General features: G+C 43.2%; 1 protein-coding gene across 1 annotated transcript in view; it reads right to left on the bottom strand.

Moving 5' to 3' along the window:
• The window catches only part of LOC139540855 (AT-rich interactive domain-containing protein 3A-like), a 43,321-nt gene that overhangs the window by 7,038 nt on the left and 16,925 nt on the right, over window positions 1-19,358 (bottom strand). The window contains exons 2-5 of the mRNA XM_071344865.1: window positions 18,468-19,175; window positions 17,841-18,132; window positions 1,993-2,065; window positions 414-597 (exon numbers count right to left, since the gene is read on the bottom strand). Of these exons, the coding sequence (XP_071200966.1) occupies window positions 414-597; window positions 1,993-2,065; window positions 17,841-18,132; window positions 18,468-18,808 (890 nt within the window). The 5' untranslated portion in view covers window positions 18,809-19,175. The remainder of the gene's footprint in view (window positions 1-413; window positions 598-1,992; window positions 2,066-17,840; window positions 18,133-18,467; window positions 19,176-19,358) is intronic.

Genomic DNA, 19,358 nt, shown 5'->3' with positions numbered 1-19,358 from the left:
TTTCAGTTGGTATTAGGAACATTATGAAATCATGTGAAAAACACTATTACAATGGATAAGTATACCTTGAAACAAGTTTACAAATTGTAAACTGGGACTAATTCAGATAATGTATATCATGACAACAAGATGCCCAGCGCTTCAAGCCAAGCCTCCTCCTCCATCCGCTCCTACCACCCGCAAAATTTCAATCGCATCTCACACCCTACACTTGTCTGTCCAATGCATGTAAATAGCTTGCCCGCTCCATAGCAAGCTGCTCTATCCGCACTGATTGGTGAAGTTATTTAATGTTGTGCTAAATGTACAAAATAAATGTAAAAAAGTTGATTTCAAAGGTTTAAAAAGGATCAGAAAGGAACGATATAAACAGTTACTTTGTTTATATGTTGGTTCCAACCCCTGGTACTCACTGTGTCCTGAGAGTAAAGGCAGCACTGGTAATTGAGGTAGGCAGGTTGAGTCCTTTAGTGATCTCTCTCCACAGCTTCTTGTTGATGACCTCCACCAGGCCTCCCTTCTCTGTCACCAGCTGGTACAGCATGTACAGGTCCAGGACCTGCTTGGCCATGATGGGGATCCTGTTCACAGGGGTTCCTAGAGACAGGGAAAAGACAACTCACTGCCTGTGGTTACGCCATACTCTTTTGCTAGGTTTCTCTTTTGATACGTTGCTATGGAACTGAGTGTGAACTGACAAAGCCTTCTAGTAGTTTGAAACGGTTTGAACGCTTCAGGAGTACAACACTACATTCAATGGGCGTGGCTTTGGTGACAGAAATGTCATGTTCTAATAGACAGAGGGTATTGTTTTCCTACAGAGTGTCACACCTTTTCTGAGCACACAATACTTCAATACATAATACATTGTCAATTCCATGTCTGTTTTATTCTTGTTATGGTATTGGGTCTTATTATCCTTTCAAATACGTGACATCTTCTTTAACAATTAAGAAAGCTATTGAAAAAAAAAAAAAAAAGATATTTTTCTCCTTTGTCTTTTGTCAATTCCCTATATTGTCCCTAGAGGGCAGTGTCCAATTATTAGAGAAACTATGCACGCAGACCCGCCCATCCATTTGTTTGAGAGTAAACACACTGTAAACATCCAAAACTGGATTTTCCACACGGACTATCTTGACGTTTATTTATATTTATTGTTATTACATTTAACATGTTGGCCTTATATTTCCAAAGTAGAACTCATTTGTGTCTCAACATTATACAATGTACTGTGCTGTTTGAAATGCTTGAATAAAAACACTACATGAACCCACAATGACTACTCTCCATGATGTTTCTCTGCATCGTTTTGTAGATACAGTCTGACTATGATGAATAAAATATGCTTGTGTGGAATTGCCATGTTCTGAGGCAGCAATTCACACTTGGAATGCTGAACCAAACCAAACACCATAACTGAACGGAGCAACATACAAACTCTGGAGCCTAAACATATGCGTAAATACATTCCTAACTCAATACATGCACTCTTGTGTACGCTCTACTTTTAGACGCGCTGGGAACAGTGAGGGCTTGGCAATCATCTCCAAATGAATAACGATCCACCCATGGAGGTGAAAGCTGAGAGTGGTGTTTCGTATGTCAATGAAGGAGGGAGGGACGGGGACGGGGGGGTTAGAGCAGTGTTTCCCAACTCCAGTCCTCAAGTACACCCAACAGTACACATTTTGATTTTCGCCCTGGACAAACACACCCAATTCAACTAATCATCAAACCCTTTGAGTTGAATCAGGTGTGCTTGTCCGGGCCTACGATCAAAAAGTGTACTGTTGGGGGTAGTTGAGGACTGGAGTTGGGAACCACTGGGCTAGAGAACAGAACACTGCCTCCCAGTACTAATCCACCAAGGCAAACAGTACAGCCTTCCAGTCTCCATTGAGTCATGGCAGTTACTGGCATTGATGTGGCTCTGCTAGATACAGGGGCAGAAAGGTACAGTACTCTCTGGCACATTCGACACTCCCTCACCTCTCTTTTGCATGAAGCTGAATAGGTCATCCAGAAACTCTTTTCTCTTGGGGTCGCCATCTAGTTCATAGAGCTGTTGAGGAGATGAGAAGAGGGGAGGGGGAAGAGATGAAACAGGTTACAGCTGGGAGCAGATTACCAACGGAGGTTGAGAGCCATTATTGCCCCAAAATGGAGGATGGAGCCTCAGCCTTAGAATGCCATCAAGTCGAGAGAGGAGGCCCAGTCTGATGAAAACCTGATGTGGCCCTGCTGCTATGGCTGAGAGCTCCGGAAAGCTCAGTGAAAGTTAACAGTAAAAGTGGATCACATGCTCAGTGGAATACAGTGGGCTATTGAGGCAACTTCCATTGCGGTATGAAGATTGTTCACAACAGTCTGATTCATACTTGCTGGTGTGAAGAGTATCTTTGACTGGCTAGAATGTTAAACAAATATGCATCTTACAAACCAAATGTATACCTGAGGTGAAAGAAATTATATATATATACACTGCTCAAAAAAATAAAGGGAACACTTAAACAACACAATGTAACTCCAAGTCAATCACACTTATATGAAATCAAACTGTCCACTTAGGAAGCAACACTGATTGACAATAAATTTCACATGCTGTTGTGCAAATGGAATAGACAAAAGGTGGAAATTATAGGCAATTAGCAAGACACCCCCAAAAAAGGAGTGATTCTGCAGGTGGTGACCACAGACCACTTCTCAGTTCCTATGCTTCCTGGCTGATGTTTTGGTCACTTTTGAATGCTGGCGGTGCTCTCACTCTAGTGGAAGCATGAGACGGAGTCTACAACCCACACAAGTGGCTCAGGTAGTGCAGTTCATCCAGGATGGCACATCAATGCGAGCTGTGGCAAAAAGGTTTGCTGTGTCTGTCAGCGTAGTGTCCAGAGCATGGAGGCGCTACCAGGAGACAGGCCAGTACATCAGGAGACGTGGAGGAGGCCGTAGGAGGGCAACAACCCAGCAGCAGGACCGCTACCTCCGCCTTTGTGCAAGGAGGTGCACTGCCAGAGCCCTGCAAAATGACCTCCAGCAGGCCACAAATGTGCATGTGTCTGCTCAAACGGTCAGAAACAGACTCCATGAGGGTGGTATGAGGGCCCGACGTCCACAGGTGGGGGTTGTGCTTACAGCCCAGCACCGTGCAGGACGTTTGGCATTTGCCAGAGAACACCAAGATTGGCAAATTCGCCACTGGCGCCCTGTGCTCTTCACAGATGAAAGCAGGTTCACACTGAGCACATGAGCACATGTGACAGACGTGACAGAGTCTGGAGACGCCGTGGAGAACGTTCTGCTGCCTGCAACATCCTCCAGCATGACCGGTTTGGCGGTGGGTCAGTCATGGTGTGGGGTGGCATTTCTTTGTGGGGCCGCACAGCCCTCCATGTGCTCGCCAGAGGTAGCCTGACTGCCATTAGGTACTGAGATGAGATCCTCAGACCCCTTGTGAGACCATATGCTGACACATGCACATTTGTGGCCTGCTGGAGGTCATTTTGCAGGGCTCTGGCAGTGCACCTCCTTGCACAAAGGCGGAGGTAGCGGTCCTGCTGCTGGGTTGTTGCCCTCCTACGGCCTCCTCCACGTCTCCTGATGTACTGGCCTGTCTCCTGGTAGCGCCTCCATGCTCTGGACACTACGCTGACAGACACAGCAAACCTTTTTGCCACAGCTCGCATTGATGTGCCATCCTGGATGAACTGCACTACCTGAGCCACTTGTGTGGGTTGTAGACTCCGTCTCATGCTTCCACTAGAGTGAGAGCACCGCCAGCATTCAAAAGTGACCAAAACATCAGCCAGGAAGCATAGGAACTGAGAAGTGGTCTGTGGTCACCACCTGCAGAATCACTCCTTTTTTGGGGGTGTCTTGCTAATTGCCTATAATTTCCACCTTTTGTCTATTCCATTTGCACAACAGCATGTGAAATGTATTGTCAATCAGTGTTGCTTCCTAAGTGGACAGTTTGATTTCACAGAAGTGTGATTGACTTGGAGTTACATTGTGTTGTTTAAGTGTTCCCTTTATTTTTTTGAGCAGTGTATATATATACCTGCTACACAAGGTTCTTCATCATTACAACAGTTCGGCCAGAACACACAATGTAAAACTCTACTCTGGTTTGGGAGTGCTTTTTTCAGGCTCTTGCTGTGTAACCACAAACAGGCCATTCTCTTTGTGGCATTTAGCGCTCATTAGTGACGCCAAGCTGCCGTAAGATCTTATTATCAGAGGGATGGGGGGCTGGATGATTAGGCGGGGAGAGCGGTAATGTAGGGCTGGAGGCAAGGCAAGTCTTAATTACAGGATGCCTGGATTTCGAGGAGTGCCGTGCCATAAATCTTCAAAATGGCTCCCCTCAGTCTCTCTCGCTCAAGTTTGTAATAGATCTCCCCCCATGCCTCCCTCCACCTCTTCCTCCTCCACAGAGCAACTGCCGTGTTCTTCCTTTTCCTTCTATCCATTCCACACCGGTCTACTCTGCCAGCATTCCTACTGTAGAATCCTGAGATAGGCCTAACCTGCCTGGGACAAGACAATCGCCTTGACAATAGAACTGTCTGGACAAAATGAGATCACATAAGTTACAGCAAACATAAACAAGAGGGCATATCTGTTTGCCACAGAGCATCTACAGTTGAAGGCAGAGGTTTACATACACTTAAGTTGGAGTCATTAAAACTTGTTTTTCAACCACTCCACAAACTTCTTGTTAACAAACTATAGTTTTGGCAAGTCGGTTAGGACATCTATTTTGTGCATGACACAAGTAATTTTTCCAACAATTAGTTAGACAGATTATTTCACTTATAATTCACTGTATCACAATTCCAGTGGGTCAGAAGTTTACATACACTAAGTTGACAGTCCCTTTAAACAGTTTGGAAAATTCCAGAAAATTATGTCATGGCTTTAGAAGCTTCTGATAGGATAATGGACATAATTTGAGTCAATTAGAGGTGTACCTGTGGATGTATTTCAAGGCCTACCTTCAAACTCAGTGGCTCTTTGCTTGACATCATGGGAAAATTAAAAGAAATCAGCCAAGACATCAGAAAAAAATTGTAGACCCCCACAAGTCTGGTTCATCCTTGGGAGCAATTTCCAAACGCCTGAAGGTACCACGTTCTTCTGTACAAACAATAGTACGCAAGTATAAACACCATGGGACCACGCAGCCGTCATACCGCTCAGGAAGGAGACGCGTTCTTTCTCCTAGATATGAACGTACTCTGGTGCGAAAAGTGCAAATCAATCCCAGAACAATAGCAAAGGACCTTGTGAAGATGCTGGAGGAAACAGGTACAAAAGCATCTATATCCACAGTAAAACGAGTCCTATATCGACATACCCTGAATGGCCGCTCAGCAAGGAAGAAGCCACTGCTCCAAAACCACCATAAAAAGCCAGACTACGGTTTGCAACTGCACATGGGGACAAAGATTGTACTTTTGAGAAATGTCCTCTGGTCTGATGAAACAAAAATAGAACTGTTTGGCCTTAATGAGCCAAACAGCCGAAGTGGGGAGGGGGTGGGAAGTGTGCTTTGCTGCAGGAGGGACTGGTGCACTTCACAAAATAGATGGCATCATGAGGAAGGACAATTATGTGAATATATTAAAGCAACATCTCAAGACATCGGTCAGGAAGTTAAAGCTTGGCCGCAAATGGGTCTTCCAAATGGACAATGACCCCAAGCATACTTCCAAATTTGTGGAAAATGGCTTAAGGACAACAAAGTCAAGGTATTGGAGTGGCCATCACAAAGCCCTGACCTCATCCTATAGAAAATCTATGGGCAGAACTGAAAAAGCGTGTGCAAGCAAGGAGGCCTACAAACCTGACTCAGTTACACCAGCTCTGTCAGGAGGAATGGGTCAAAATTCACCCAACTTATTGTGGGAAGCTTGTGGAAGGCTACCTGAAATGTTTGAGCCAAGTTAAACAATTTAAAGGCAATGCTACCAAATACTAATTGAGTGTATGTAAACTTCTGACCCACTGGGAATGTGATGAAAGAAATAAAAGCTGAAATAAATCATTCTCTCTACAATTATTCTGACATTTCACATTCTTAAAATAAAGTGGTGATCCTAACTGACCTAAGACAGGGAATCTTTACTAGAATTAAATGTCAGGAATTGTGAAAAACTGAGTTTAAATGTATTTGGCTAAGGTGTATGTAAACTTCCGACTTCAACTGTGTGTAGTCAATAGGGAGATTTGTGTGCTCTCTTCATCTGGTATAGGATACCCTTTTGGCTTCATAGCTTAACCAGGGGTCTGAGACATGATGTCTGGGGGCCGAATTGTATCCAGCCATCTAATCTAATGTGAATCTCAATGAATTCAGTCAATTCTGGTTTGGCAATGTGGTAATTGCTATACTGTGAGCCTGTACTGTATATTGAAAATAAGATTTTCTTTAAAAACAATGGGCCATTCGCTAAAATTACTTTGGAGGTCCCTGGTTTAGACTGAAGATTAGCATGAGATTCATGTCAAAGGAAAGTTGATTAGCTGGGCCAAGCCATAGCAAAGGGTTTGGAGAACCAGTGGCGGGTGAACAAGACAGTTGGAGAGGTTGAGGGACAGCAGCAACCACTCTGAACAAGATTACCGACACCATCCCTGACAAGCAGAATCAATTTACTTAGGCAAAGCCATGGAGCATGCTCCTCTTTCTTTAAACAGTTAACTTTCCTGACACTAGAGAAACCCACCAATCAGGTTCCCTTCCCCACCCCCTCTCTCTATCAACCACCACTCCCTTTAGTTGGGCCCCTCTCTCTCGTATTACTGGATACAGCTGCATCCTTTTCCCAGGAAACTCTTAGAGACCCCCCACACACACACCCATCTAATCCCCCCTCCAAACCAGACCCCCCCCCCTCCCCCACATACCTCTAGTAGAACACATCTGTTTATCTGGGCTGGGTGGGGTTTGGGGGCTACAGGTTGTCACATCAACCTAAATCTATAGTATACACACTGATAGGGCGTTGACCGTCTCCTTGTGTGCGATTGTCTCGCAAAGAGCTGTGTCAATGAGCAAAAACATTGGTGGTGAGCATTACTGTACATTACTTTTACGTGTGCCCCAGTGATACTGCGGCAAAGTAGGCAGGCGTTTTAGATGTAACTTTTAGTAGCAGGGAGTTTTAACGTGAGCAGGTTTCCTGCCAAACCAGATTTCCGTAGATCCACCCAGAATGTTACAATGTGAATAGGCAAACGGATAGTCAGAGACCACTTCAATGCATTGTCTGTGCAAACGACATAAAATGGTTGAGCGTGCCAAGTTTATTTGGCTGTTTACAATGTTTCTTCATTTGTAACTCTTGGATCATTGGACACAAGATAAGCAACATGTTCATTTCAAAATGCTCTAACTACTGTGTGCAGGTCAAGCTTGTCGTGTGGCTGTTGGGTTAAACACACACACACAAAAAAAAATCTGTTTCATGTCAAATATCATAAATAATTCCAGCGCAGGTAGCTGGAATTGGTACTCAAACCAGTTAAGATAAACAACAGCAACCGGAATCCCATGCAAATCATCATGACACGTAGCACATAATTGGGCTTAGCTATTGAACCCTATCCCCACATGGACATTGAGAGGGAACTGCATTGAGCTGATGTGTCACACAAACACTTACCCATCCTTTCACACCTGACAATCACCCCCGGGCAGGGCTGACACACAACACACACACACACACACACGTGGGGGATGGGAGGGAAAGGTCAGGAGGGGGAGGGAGCAAACATGCAGCTCGACTTCACCAGTGTGAGAAGGTTCTGGATATGGTTTGTGAACATCGGTACATGATCGCTCTTATTCAAATAGTGCATTGTTCCTAGCTGTATCCCTCCTATGCTAGCTTTCTGCGTTTTCACATGGCTGTCAAGTGAACAAGGACAGTTCAACACCACAATGTGGTGCTGGCTGTTCCCTTTCACTCATTATCACACTCAACTCAAAGAGATAATAAAAACCACAGTTCCAAATAAGAAACCACATTAATGGAAATGCATCACAGTGAGGTAGGGAAGATAAAGAGCTAACAGTACGCTAGCTGAGTTTGCTAGCATTGAATTAAAAGAACCAACTGTTCTGAATTTATCAATTTGAGTTGGCGTGTAGAAACAGATAAATTATTGAGTTGAGTATAATACCCTTATTTTATGCTAGGGCCTACTACATTACACAACTAAGAGCTTACCTTTTTATCCCCCTAAGAAAAAAATGATCATCATAATTGTGTATATTTTGTGCCTTCTAGAGAATATTTCCACTCAAGAGGAAAATCATTTGTAGAAGTCAAGTCAAAGTTTTACTGGGCTGCAGGAACAGGAAATTAAGACTACATGGTAACCTGGCGGGTCAGAGCGTAAACGAAAGGTCACTGGATCGAAATCTGTCGTTCTGCCACTGAGCAAGGCAGTTAACCCCCAAATACAACTGCTCCCCGGGAGCCGATGACGTGGATATCGATTTAAGGCAGCCCCCCCCGCACCTCTCTGCATCAGAGGGGTTGGGTTAAATGCTGACACATTTCAGTTGAATGCATTCAGTTGTACAACTGGTATCCCCCTTTCCCATAATCTAAGCTCAAGAAGAAGGAACCAGCAAAGTATACTGTAGTTTGTTGTTGAAGTGAAAATAAGGAGCTAATACCTACAGGGTAAGTGACTTGCAGAATATACCAACGTTGTATGTAAATAAAGATTAACGTCTTCCAAAATCATCCCCAGTCTGTACCTCTTTCTAGTGTAGTGCGAAGACATAATTAACACAGTAAGAAAGAATGCACACTTGCGGATGGTCAATGAATGAATAGCAAAAGAAGTTCCACTCTGTATTTGAATGAGTCTGAAACTAGTCCATTTATGACTTTCCAGTCTGTCTCTCTCCTCTTTCTATACCCAAACAAATACAGAAACCTATGCATGAGCAGACATTTACTCATTTTAAACCTGAGAACAAATGCAGCCTTTCTGAGCACTATACCTACAGAGACAGAAGCCACTGCCAAACACGCTCCAACACATCTTAATCCTGACTGAATTCCCGATCTTTAAATCCAAGATTCACCTTATGAACAGAGGGTTGGGGGCACAATCAAGGGACTAAGATGCAGGGAAGTAAGCATTTCGTTGAACGGTGTATACCATGTGTATCCTGTACATAATAGAACTTAAAACTGAAACTGAAATACTCAGAAGCAAAAACAAAAGCTGTTTCTCGTAGTGAGTATTGCTGCATTTTCTAAGAACTGAAGAGAGTTGAGAGGATTGTCAAAATCATTTCAAGGAATTGATTTGTGTGGATTAAGAGTAATGGTGATAGCACATGTAATATGTTTGAATTCTGCCAATTAATGTAGTCAATAAAATAACTACATTTAAAATGATTCAAGTAATCCTATATAGGGCCTATGGCAAAGTAATAATCATGTCTTTCGTTGTATATATTTACATTTGAAGTGAAAAGAGAGTGAACACCACTTGACGATACATGACATGGAAATAGAATGAACAAAATTCAAATGATACATGTATCCCATTCCCACTAACCCCAGCTGTTCTTACATACAGCCAGTACAGACTTTGATAATGAATGTAGAATAGTTGGTAGCTTGTGAGAGCCTCTACATGGCTAACTGCATTGATGATGTATTAAAGGTCTATCCTTACTACACTTAAATGATAATGCCAGAGAAGCCGATGTTTGGAGGATATATTGGCATGGGTGTCGTTAGGCCCGAGACGAAGTTGAGGCCTGGCAAACCGTGCCAATATACCCTCCAAAACAACAGCTTACCAACCTATTCAAATAATGACCGACATATTTTCATGAAAAACCTTATTTAGATGAATTTATTCATACCATTTCATCATTCCACGAGATATAGTCCTGACACAAATCTGAGGTTGCTACCCAAGCCATCTGGTCATTCGTTCTATCGGTTTGGTTGCCAGAGACACGACCCAGTTGTGAAGTCTTTTTGTTCTGCATCTATGGATGCGACACAATCGTTTGTTCTAAATGTTATACTGGCTGGCAATGTTCTTATCCCTTGCTTGTTAGCTAGCCAACTATGGCTAACGTAGTCACGTCAAAAAGTGCTGCCAGAATAACAGCAAAATAGCTGCATTTGCATTTGTTAAAGCTGTTTTCTAGTGACATTTATTTGGATACATTCATAAGAATGAGCTAATGATGCGCGATTTCACCTGGCATAGAAAATGTACTCTCTCATCAGAACATGGTTGTTCAGAGGAGCTAGCCAACAACACAGCTATCACAATCACTTCAAACTGAAGCTGGAAAGACAGCTGCATTTCATTTAATTTCATTTGACCTGTTTTCTATTGACATTTCTTTGTTTATATCCATACAAATTACGCTGATTCATGATTTCGACTGGCTGAGAAACGCTGCCTGCCTGTCTGTCTCGTCTCCCGACCCCGACATTATTATGGGACAGCTGGAGATCGAATTTCATTATTGAAACAATGTTGCAAATGTCAGACAGACAGACAGCAATGTTTAAAGAAATCTCCACTATTGAAAAACAATTTCTAGTCTAAAAGAAATGGGAGATAATGTCTAGATGCTTTTTAAGTGGAGATAAAGTTTATAAATTGTCTGGCTGGGCTGAAGAGTGGATTGCGCAGTGAGATGGAACAGAGTAAAAAGGCATTTCAACGGCAGTTTTAGCCGATGGTAACTTCTGGAATAGACACCGTCTGGAATGCGATTTTAACCAATCAGCGTCCAAGATTAGACCCACCCATTGTATACAGTCTAATGAATAGTATCATGTTTATAAACGACAAAGAAGGTAGGGCAGAACTGTGAGCAAGCTGCAGTTTCACATGGCAGCAATGTGAGTGGGTGGGGAAATGTTTTATTGGCACGAACAAGAACAGGTTCTAGGAACGACAACATCACCTAACAAAACAAAGAGGTCCTTTATTTAGATTGCAACCTTTCCACACTACATTACCACGTTAGAGACTGATAAGCGTAATTAAAATTTCTGCTTGGCAACGAGATAAACATCTAATGACTATTCATGTGCAAGCTGGAAGCATTTATTCAGCGCCAGTGGAGATGAAGTGATAATGTTGTCTCTAAACGTTGGAGAGATGGAGACAGAGATAGGAGCGAAACTCATGGTTCAAGCCAGTGTCACAAAACAAACCAGAGCCTGCGTCACCTAACAGGACCAGCAGACAATCTGGAGGGAACAGAAGACGTTATGTCTGGAGAGAAAGGCTCCAGTTGTTTGTGCAGCAGAGGGCTGGGGTAAGGCGCCTCAAGTGTCAATCAGAATGATTGATGGCTTGGGCTATGAAGGTAATGGTTGACGACAGCCCAGGTCCTGCCCCCTCAGCAGCCCTTTCCATAGGGCTCTTTAGGGAAGGAGATGTCCTGGTCGCGTGACCGGACCATCCAGATCAATAGGTTGTATGGGTGAACGTTTAACCTCTGCTGACCCTTGATTTGTCCTCTCCTTGTCAGCTGTCCTCCCCCATGTTGTGGAGATTGAGTTAAAGAACAAAGAAAGGAACCACGGAGGTGGTAGGAGGTGTGCTACTCAGCCTGGACTTGGCAAGCCCATCTCCTACCAAGACAAAACAGCTGACAAAGACCCACCATTGTCATATGAAGATCAGGGGGAGTCATGACACTGTCCACTATTTTGACTTGAATCCTAAACATCCTCCAGATGTAAATGTATTCAAAACAAGGTGTGGCTTGCTAATCTCACACATCATGCTTTGTATGAATGTCACGCTCATAATGGGTCTTTACGGATTAAATTGTAAGTTCATATTTTACCCTACTGACATTTTCCTATCAGACCAATCTATTTCAAATAAGGTGGATTCAAAAATGCGAGGCAGTGTGAAACACTAATACATATCTTTGTATTATTGCACAAGGTCACATTCTAGGCTTTCATACAGTAAGAAGGTGGGGAGAACCAAATGGAGACATGAGAGTTTAAGCCTTGTATAGAAATGTATAGATTAGACACTACAAAAGACACAAGGCATCCACAAAGACAGATGTATGGCTTGAGAAGTCCAGCAATGTCAACCATTTTAGTTTTTTTATTGCTTTAAGCCAATAAAGGAAATGAAAGTTGTATAATCTCAGTCCACTCCCTGACAATGTATTAGCAGACAACTCACGGTTATGCCTAAATCAAATCAAGTTATGAAGAAATACAAGCCTAGACTTTTCAGATAACTAAAAACACTGTATAGGTGCCTTCTCTGATTCAGAGGGGTTGGGTTAAATGTGGAAGACACATTTCAGTTGAATACATTCAGTTGGACAACTGACTAGGTTTCCCTTTCAAACCAAATACAAAAAAGTTCAAGCACCAAAATGTGAACACGCAAAAAAGTGCTGGCCTTTATGCAATCTTTGTTTACATTCCTGCTACTAGCTACCCCCCTTCAACGCCATATTGAGCGCCTGCCAATTTCCAGAATTCCCTTGGTTGCACAGTTCTGACATCAGCTGCAAAGTAACTAGAAGCTGGACACTTTCCAACACTCTACTTCATAGCCAAAGGCCAGTATTCACTACACTTGTACTGCTTGGCTGTTGTTCAAACTGTAACTCCTCCCTGCTCTCTCCCTCCCAGACCCTTTAGTTACATCCCTTAATTTCTCCTTGATTCAACAGGAAGACTTTAATAGGGCTTCCCATGTCGCTGTTTCTTTTGTTTTCATTCCATAGTTTTTTGTGGGATGCCAAGTTCCATTAACCCTGTTCCTTCTTTGTGTTAAACGGAGCCTGTCGCACACCCAAAGGTTCCCCAGGGCACTTTAAGGCAGATCTGTAGAAAAATTCAGTTGTCAAACTGTCTTCAGCATATGATCCTCCAATGGTCTGTTGTGCACAATACAAAATGGTTGGATCACAAGTAAATGCTGTGCGAACTGGATGCAATACTTCACTGATTTTGCTCCAAGTTTTGATTTCATTTATTTATAATCCGGCCAATGGACTACATTTGTATGAGCAAACCTTTATAGGCTAAATGGTTTCAGAGAGACAAACTGTTTTACAGTGGTTACACCAAAGGCAAAAGGCTTAAGTCACATTTGAGCAAGACTGTGTATTACAAGGATGTTTCACTAATATTCAGAGTCATTGGCTGATCAATATCATGTTTTTAGGATTTAGGCCTAAATGTAGAAGTCTGTTAAATTATATTAAAAGCTAAACCTCAGGATATAGTGAAATTGTTTTTTTAGACAGTTCATATTTTTTTAGAATGAAAAAATGTAATTGTTACAATAAATAGACAGCAGCTGGTAAACACCAAGTCATACAAAATAAATAACGGTTTGAAAAATACTGAGATAAGCTAAAACGCAAAACTGCATGGCAGTTGCTTTTGACACGAACAAGTATGCTGGCCTAGCTATAGGCTACATGTATTTTGTCATTTGAGCGCTGACTAAACAGTCAGGAAGAAACTGTTAACACATTTCAGAAGCGAACATTAAGGAATGCCATCGGTATAGGAGTTGTATCAGCAGAATCGTGCTGGCGAGCAATCCCAATAAGTGGCACTCTGTATTGGCTCCAATTCGCCCTTCATTTCCTGTGGTCACTGCCCTTCCCCCATTCCATGTGTGTGTGTGCAAATCAATATTTAATGCCAAGTCCCTGATAATAGGGAGTGCAATGAATTTTTAAAGAGATACCCTCTTTACTGTCCATCTGTGTTCCATCTTCCCTGCTGTGTGTATTTAAAAATACAGAAGGAGAGAGACAAGAGTGGGTACAAAGGTTTTTTTTGCTTCTGGAGTTTTCTAGCCTGAGAATGGTAGTGTAATGGGAGAAGGGTTAGGCAATGGACAGTCGGGAGGTCAACACAATTATTTCTGAAGCACTCTCCGCCTTGTTTGTGGACAAGCAGCAGATTCCCCTTCAACACAATGACTGTTGTGATTAGTCAACTTTAAGGAACGTGGTAATTGTTATCTTAAAAGGCCCAAAAATACAAAAATCCCAGATAGTGGTTTCGTCTGGAAATCGTTAAGTTAAACGCTAATAATTTTACTTAAAAATGTCTCTCTATTTAAAAAGTGCTTGCAATGATCTTTGAATTGGACATGTTTGTTATAGAGGTCTGAATACACTGCATGCTGTCATCATAATTAAAACGTGTTTGAACAAATAGAAGAGGTGAATATGTATGTCTACACACTAGCTGCAGGGTTAATCAGTCAGTTCTGAACAGGGAGGTAAAACATGGAGTTTACCCTCTCATGGTTCTACAGTGCATCCATTTTATGCTAAATATTTTGCTGTGCGACCTAGACTTAATTTAGGAGCCAAAGTGCGGCTAGAAAAATCTAAGATTCTAGCTTTAATAATTTCTAATATTTTTCATTGTGCTTCTAAATTCCTTTGCGTGCGCCTACATTTTCCAACATAGGCGCACACGTGCTCCTTGTAAAAAAAGGTCAGTGTTGTCACGCCCTGACCATAGAGAGCCTTTTATGCTCTATGTTTGGTTAGGTCGGGGTGTGACTAGGGTGGGTTATCTAGGTTATTGTATGTCTATATTGGCCTGGTATGGTTCCCAATCAGAGGCAGCTGTTTATTGTTGTCTCTGATTGGGGATCATATTTAGGCAGCCTTTTCCCACTGGGTTTTTGTGGGATCCTGTTTTTTTTGGTTAGTTGCCTGTGAGCACGCCATTAGCTTCACGTTTCGTTTGTGCTTTATTGTTTTTTTGTGCCGGTTCACTAAATAAATATGTTGAACACATACCACGCTGCACTTTGGTCCGACAATCCTTACAACGACGTTCGTGACAAGTGTAGATCCCTGCCTCTGGTGAATGAGCACCAAGGCTGCTTCTGAAATGGCACCCTATTCCCTAGATAGTGCACTACTTCCTGGACAAAAGTAGTACAGTGAACAGGGTGCCATTTTGGACATAACACAGGTACATTTTCACTGTGGAAGTAGCCCCAAAAGCACCAGATTCTCACCTCATGTGATTGTGATAATGGATGGTTATGATGACCTATGCCTTATCAGATGTCAAATAGTAACAGATACATGTAGGCCTACAGGTTGGTAGAGAAAAGAAAAGTGAAAGATTCTCCCTCGTGTTTGAGGGAGTAAACAACTCAGAATGGAAAAAGAGGGCCGGGTAGTAGTAAAACAAGTGCTGTCATATAAAAATATCTGAGGATAGGTGTATGTATAGGTGCCAGGGGGTGGGGATGGGTCTCACTAAAATAACACAGTTCAAATGGCACTATACCAGGGGCAAATCAGTTTAACTGGCAAACATTATCCACTGCTGGTATAATTTGATATCCACCCAATGAATCATTTTTCAAATTCAGCTGCCTCTGGCAGATATATTCTATCAGAGGCTACTGGCAACCTGCCTAGAAATGTTGATTAATTAATGACCACATATTTTATCAGACCTCCGCCCAGACCACATTGAGGCTGATTTAGTCAGACCTTTCTTCAGCCAAGAGGATAGACACTCCTATGTTTCATGACCAGGTTTGACTAAAGGCAGCTATACACTGGACATCCATAATACGCTCACCTGAATGTCTAGTTTGTATGTAGGGCCCACATATCAGATTGGAATGGTTCCAACTGGCACAGACTGATAGAGACATGCAGCATTCTGAGAGGGTCTGGGTCCAGAACGGACAGATTATCACGCTCCCTCAGGCACATTCCAACTGCCTCCACCCACCTACCCAAAATAAACTCTACAGTCTTAACCCCTTCCTCCCCAGGGAGAGGCACAGACCATCACAATTCTTCTACTCAGCTATTATCGTAAGAAAAACACATTTAACTGGGGGGGAGGGGTAGGCAAAGAAAAAAAACATACTGGCACTCTTAATTATTAACTGTCAACAATATTCATCATTTCTGAGGTAACCATGATATAACTCGGATCATTTCAGCAACACTAACCATGTTTCCATCCACAGTTTTTATGCGAATAAAGTCATACCGTACAAAATAAAATCCCGACAGCTGTGATGGAAACAGGAAGTTTCGATACAAATTGTATAAATGCCGACAGATCATTTGTTTGTTTGACATGGTGGGATTTTTTTGTGTCTGTAAAATGTATTCTGCGAGAAATGGTGGTGGAAATGCCAAATATTAATATAATGGCCATTGTATCGAAGTAAACTTGGAGTCACTCGATGATATGGTGTGTGGTCCTCCCACTACGACTCGGTAAACCATGCAGTTTATTAGGCTGAAGATGAAATAAGATGAACTTCACAAGGTGGTGAAAGTGCACAGTGCTCCTTTCCAATAAATACCGAGGGCCTTATTCTGGTGACATGATGATCGATGCTTGACAGCCGTTTGACAAATAAAAATATTCTCTCTTATCCATAATAGCCTCACCATGTAGACTGTATCCTCAAGCTGTCGGCTAGAGTGCACGTGCCGAGACCAGAGTAGGCACATTTGCTATTTGTGAGAAAACTGTAGAGTTGAAAATGCGATGGAAACATATTGAACTTTTAAAAAATGATTCGGTACATGAAAACTTAAGGGCAAAGGTACATTTTTCAGGACGTCATCACGCGCTGATTTTTATCTGCAACAAGACAATTTGGTGGAAATCCACCACTGGTGGAAAAACGTGAATATTCACAGGGTAATCCGTCGCCAATTGGATGGAAACCTAGCTACTGACATTTCCTGATAACATGTACTACAACATGACAAATGCAACACATTTTGCAGTGGGTCTTATAACACAGTCAAACATTTGTTGAAAGCAACAATTTAAGTAACTCACATTAAAAAGGCACATATCCTTTTAGATAAACTCATAAGATGTGTAATTATGGTTAAAAAAAATCTAGTTACACTGCAATATGACCAAGTACACAAACTCCCCTATACATTACCACCATTTTTGTGTCATTATTACATAACTTCCGAAGTCTGATCAAATAATGACAATCTGTGTAGCAAACCTTGCATTTCCCAATTTTTCTAAAATACCCTGTGGCAGCGTTTACAGCGGCTGGCTTATGTAGAAGTGCATATTTCTGACAGCTAGGCATGTTAGTGCTAACAATCATGTTTTATGGTTGATAATACTTTGTTTTCACACCAGATAATATCATTTAGGTTTAAATAATGCAATTGAATTCACAGGTTTAACCTATTATTTTCCCACAACTAACCTTTAGCATTGCTAAACCAGGCATTAGCATTAGCTACAATGGAAACATATGCATAAACAATGTGGATGCAGGACTGCCCTGTGTCCTGCACATGTTTTTTTTGCCATTTGCCATTGTTTTACGCTAGGAGTATAAATGCAATGTCCCAGCTTTAAATGTATGTACCAAATGGTTAATGTTTGTTCTTGAGAGCAACTAAATGTACTACTGCGCTCAACTACAGCTGCTCATAATCAAAATCCTTTACAGTAAACACGAGACTGCTAAGGAAGTTTAAAGGTAGACTCAGCATATATGACATCCTCATACACAACTAGGCGTCTTCCTGCTTACATCAACAGAATTGAAATTTGCCAAGACTCTTTCCAATGTGAGCATACCTCAATGGAGGGAGGGTGCAAATGGGAGAGCCCCGCTGTGTATTATGATATCCTACTACTACTACTACTGAGTGTACTATAACATTTACATTTTTGTCATTTAGCAGACTCTCTATCCAGAGTATACAGGGGCAATATGGGTTAAGTGACATGCTACAGGGCTCATGACAGATCCACCCCCCCCCCCCCGAGTCCTACCTGTCTGAACTGCTCTTCGTAGGTCCAGTCCCCATGGTCCAGACCACCCAGCTGGCTCTGGGATCCATGTGGGGGGAGGATGGCCGCTCGGGGCTCCTGGTCTAGGTCGGTGCTGGGCCGGGCCGGTTTCAGCAGCTGGGAGTGGGGGTGCAGCTGGCGGTGAGGCAGCAGCAGGATGCCCTTCCCCGGGGCCACCGCCTCCCGGCCTGTAGGCAGGCCCTCGTTGACTAGCTCGTCCTCGTAGTCCTCCTCCATCTCCCCCTCAAAGTCCTCCTCATCCCACTTCTGCTTTCTGCAGCCGAGAGAAAAGCCACGCCACCCGCATGTTACAACACCATACACAAAATGGCATATACCTGAAATATACCTGTATACTGGTGCACTTGTGTAACCAGTAAGGGCAATGATCACATTCGATGGAAAGCTAGCTAACACACTATTGAAACTTTAAAAAGGTGTTGCATTATATAGGCTAAATGGTAAAGATTGAGGAAATGTGTATGAAACGCTCACCCATTACAAGTGAACAAAGACCAGACAAAACCCTAGACCAGAGCAAAGCACCCAGTCAGACATTCAAGGTGAAATGAAGACAACAGGGTAGAAGAATGAGGCAGTCCTACTCACATCTGCTCCTCTTCCACAGAGTCCATCATATCCTTGTACTGCTCCTCTCCTTCCTCATCCTCGTCATCCTCCTCCTCTCCCTTAATGCTGCGCTCTGAAGTGGGGCTGTCTGAGGCCCTCTGCAGCCCTGCCGCCACTGCTCTCATGGCTGCCAGCGCCGCCATCTGGGCGTGCTCCGCCTCGGGGGCAGGGCTTCCCGTCAGCTCATCCCCAATGCGGGCGGAGGTACATCCGTGACCCTGCAGAGCGCCACCCTGCTGCAGCTGCTGCTGCTCCAGTTCCATCAGCAACTTGGCCCTCTGCTGCCTGTGAAGGTTCTCCATCACGGCTTGAAGCTTCATCTCAAGGGAAAGTGATGCACCAGTCAGTGGTCTCCTTCCCCTCCCCCCTGAACAGCTCCAGTCACAGGGGCCGGTGGGGGCTGCCACCTCTCTAAGCCCTGATGCTGAGGGGCTGGATAGAAGGCCTGACCAACTAACTCAGCGGCTGCAGAGCTCTTTTGACGGGTAGGTTCTTGAAGAGTGGGAAGGGTTCTTAGAGCGATGAGACATGCACTCGGACACTGTCCACAGCTCCCGAGCCGGAAGACTCGTGCCGTTTCTCAGTGCAGGGAAGGTCAGTGAAGTCTCACCACTTAGCAGCGTCCATGTGAGTGCTGTACTTAAGAACTAGTGGCTGAAGATCTCTCTGTGGACTTCACGGGAAGGGCTTTACCAGGGCCGGTGGAAAAGAGAAAAACACATGTGAGACAAAGCACCAGCCACTGCTTCAACATTTTTTCACATGTTGGTAAGCACATACAGTACCAGTCAAAACTTTAGACACCTACTCATTCAAGGGTTGTTCTTTATTTTTACTATTTTCTACATTGTAGGATAATAGTGAAGACAT

The sequence above is a fragment of the Salvelinus alpinus genome, chromosome 16, assembly GCF_045679555.1.
Source record: "Salvelinus alpinus chromosome 16, SLU_Salpinus.1, whole genome shotgun sequence".
Taxonomy (NCBI): domain Eukaryota; kingdom Metazoa; phylum Chordata; class Actinopteri; order Salmoniformes; family Salmonidae; genus Salvelinus; species Salvelinus alpinus.
Note: the sequence above shows the minus strand (reverse complement) of the source record. Positions and strands in the feature narration are given on the sequence as shown.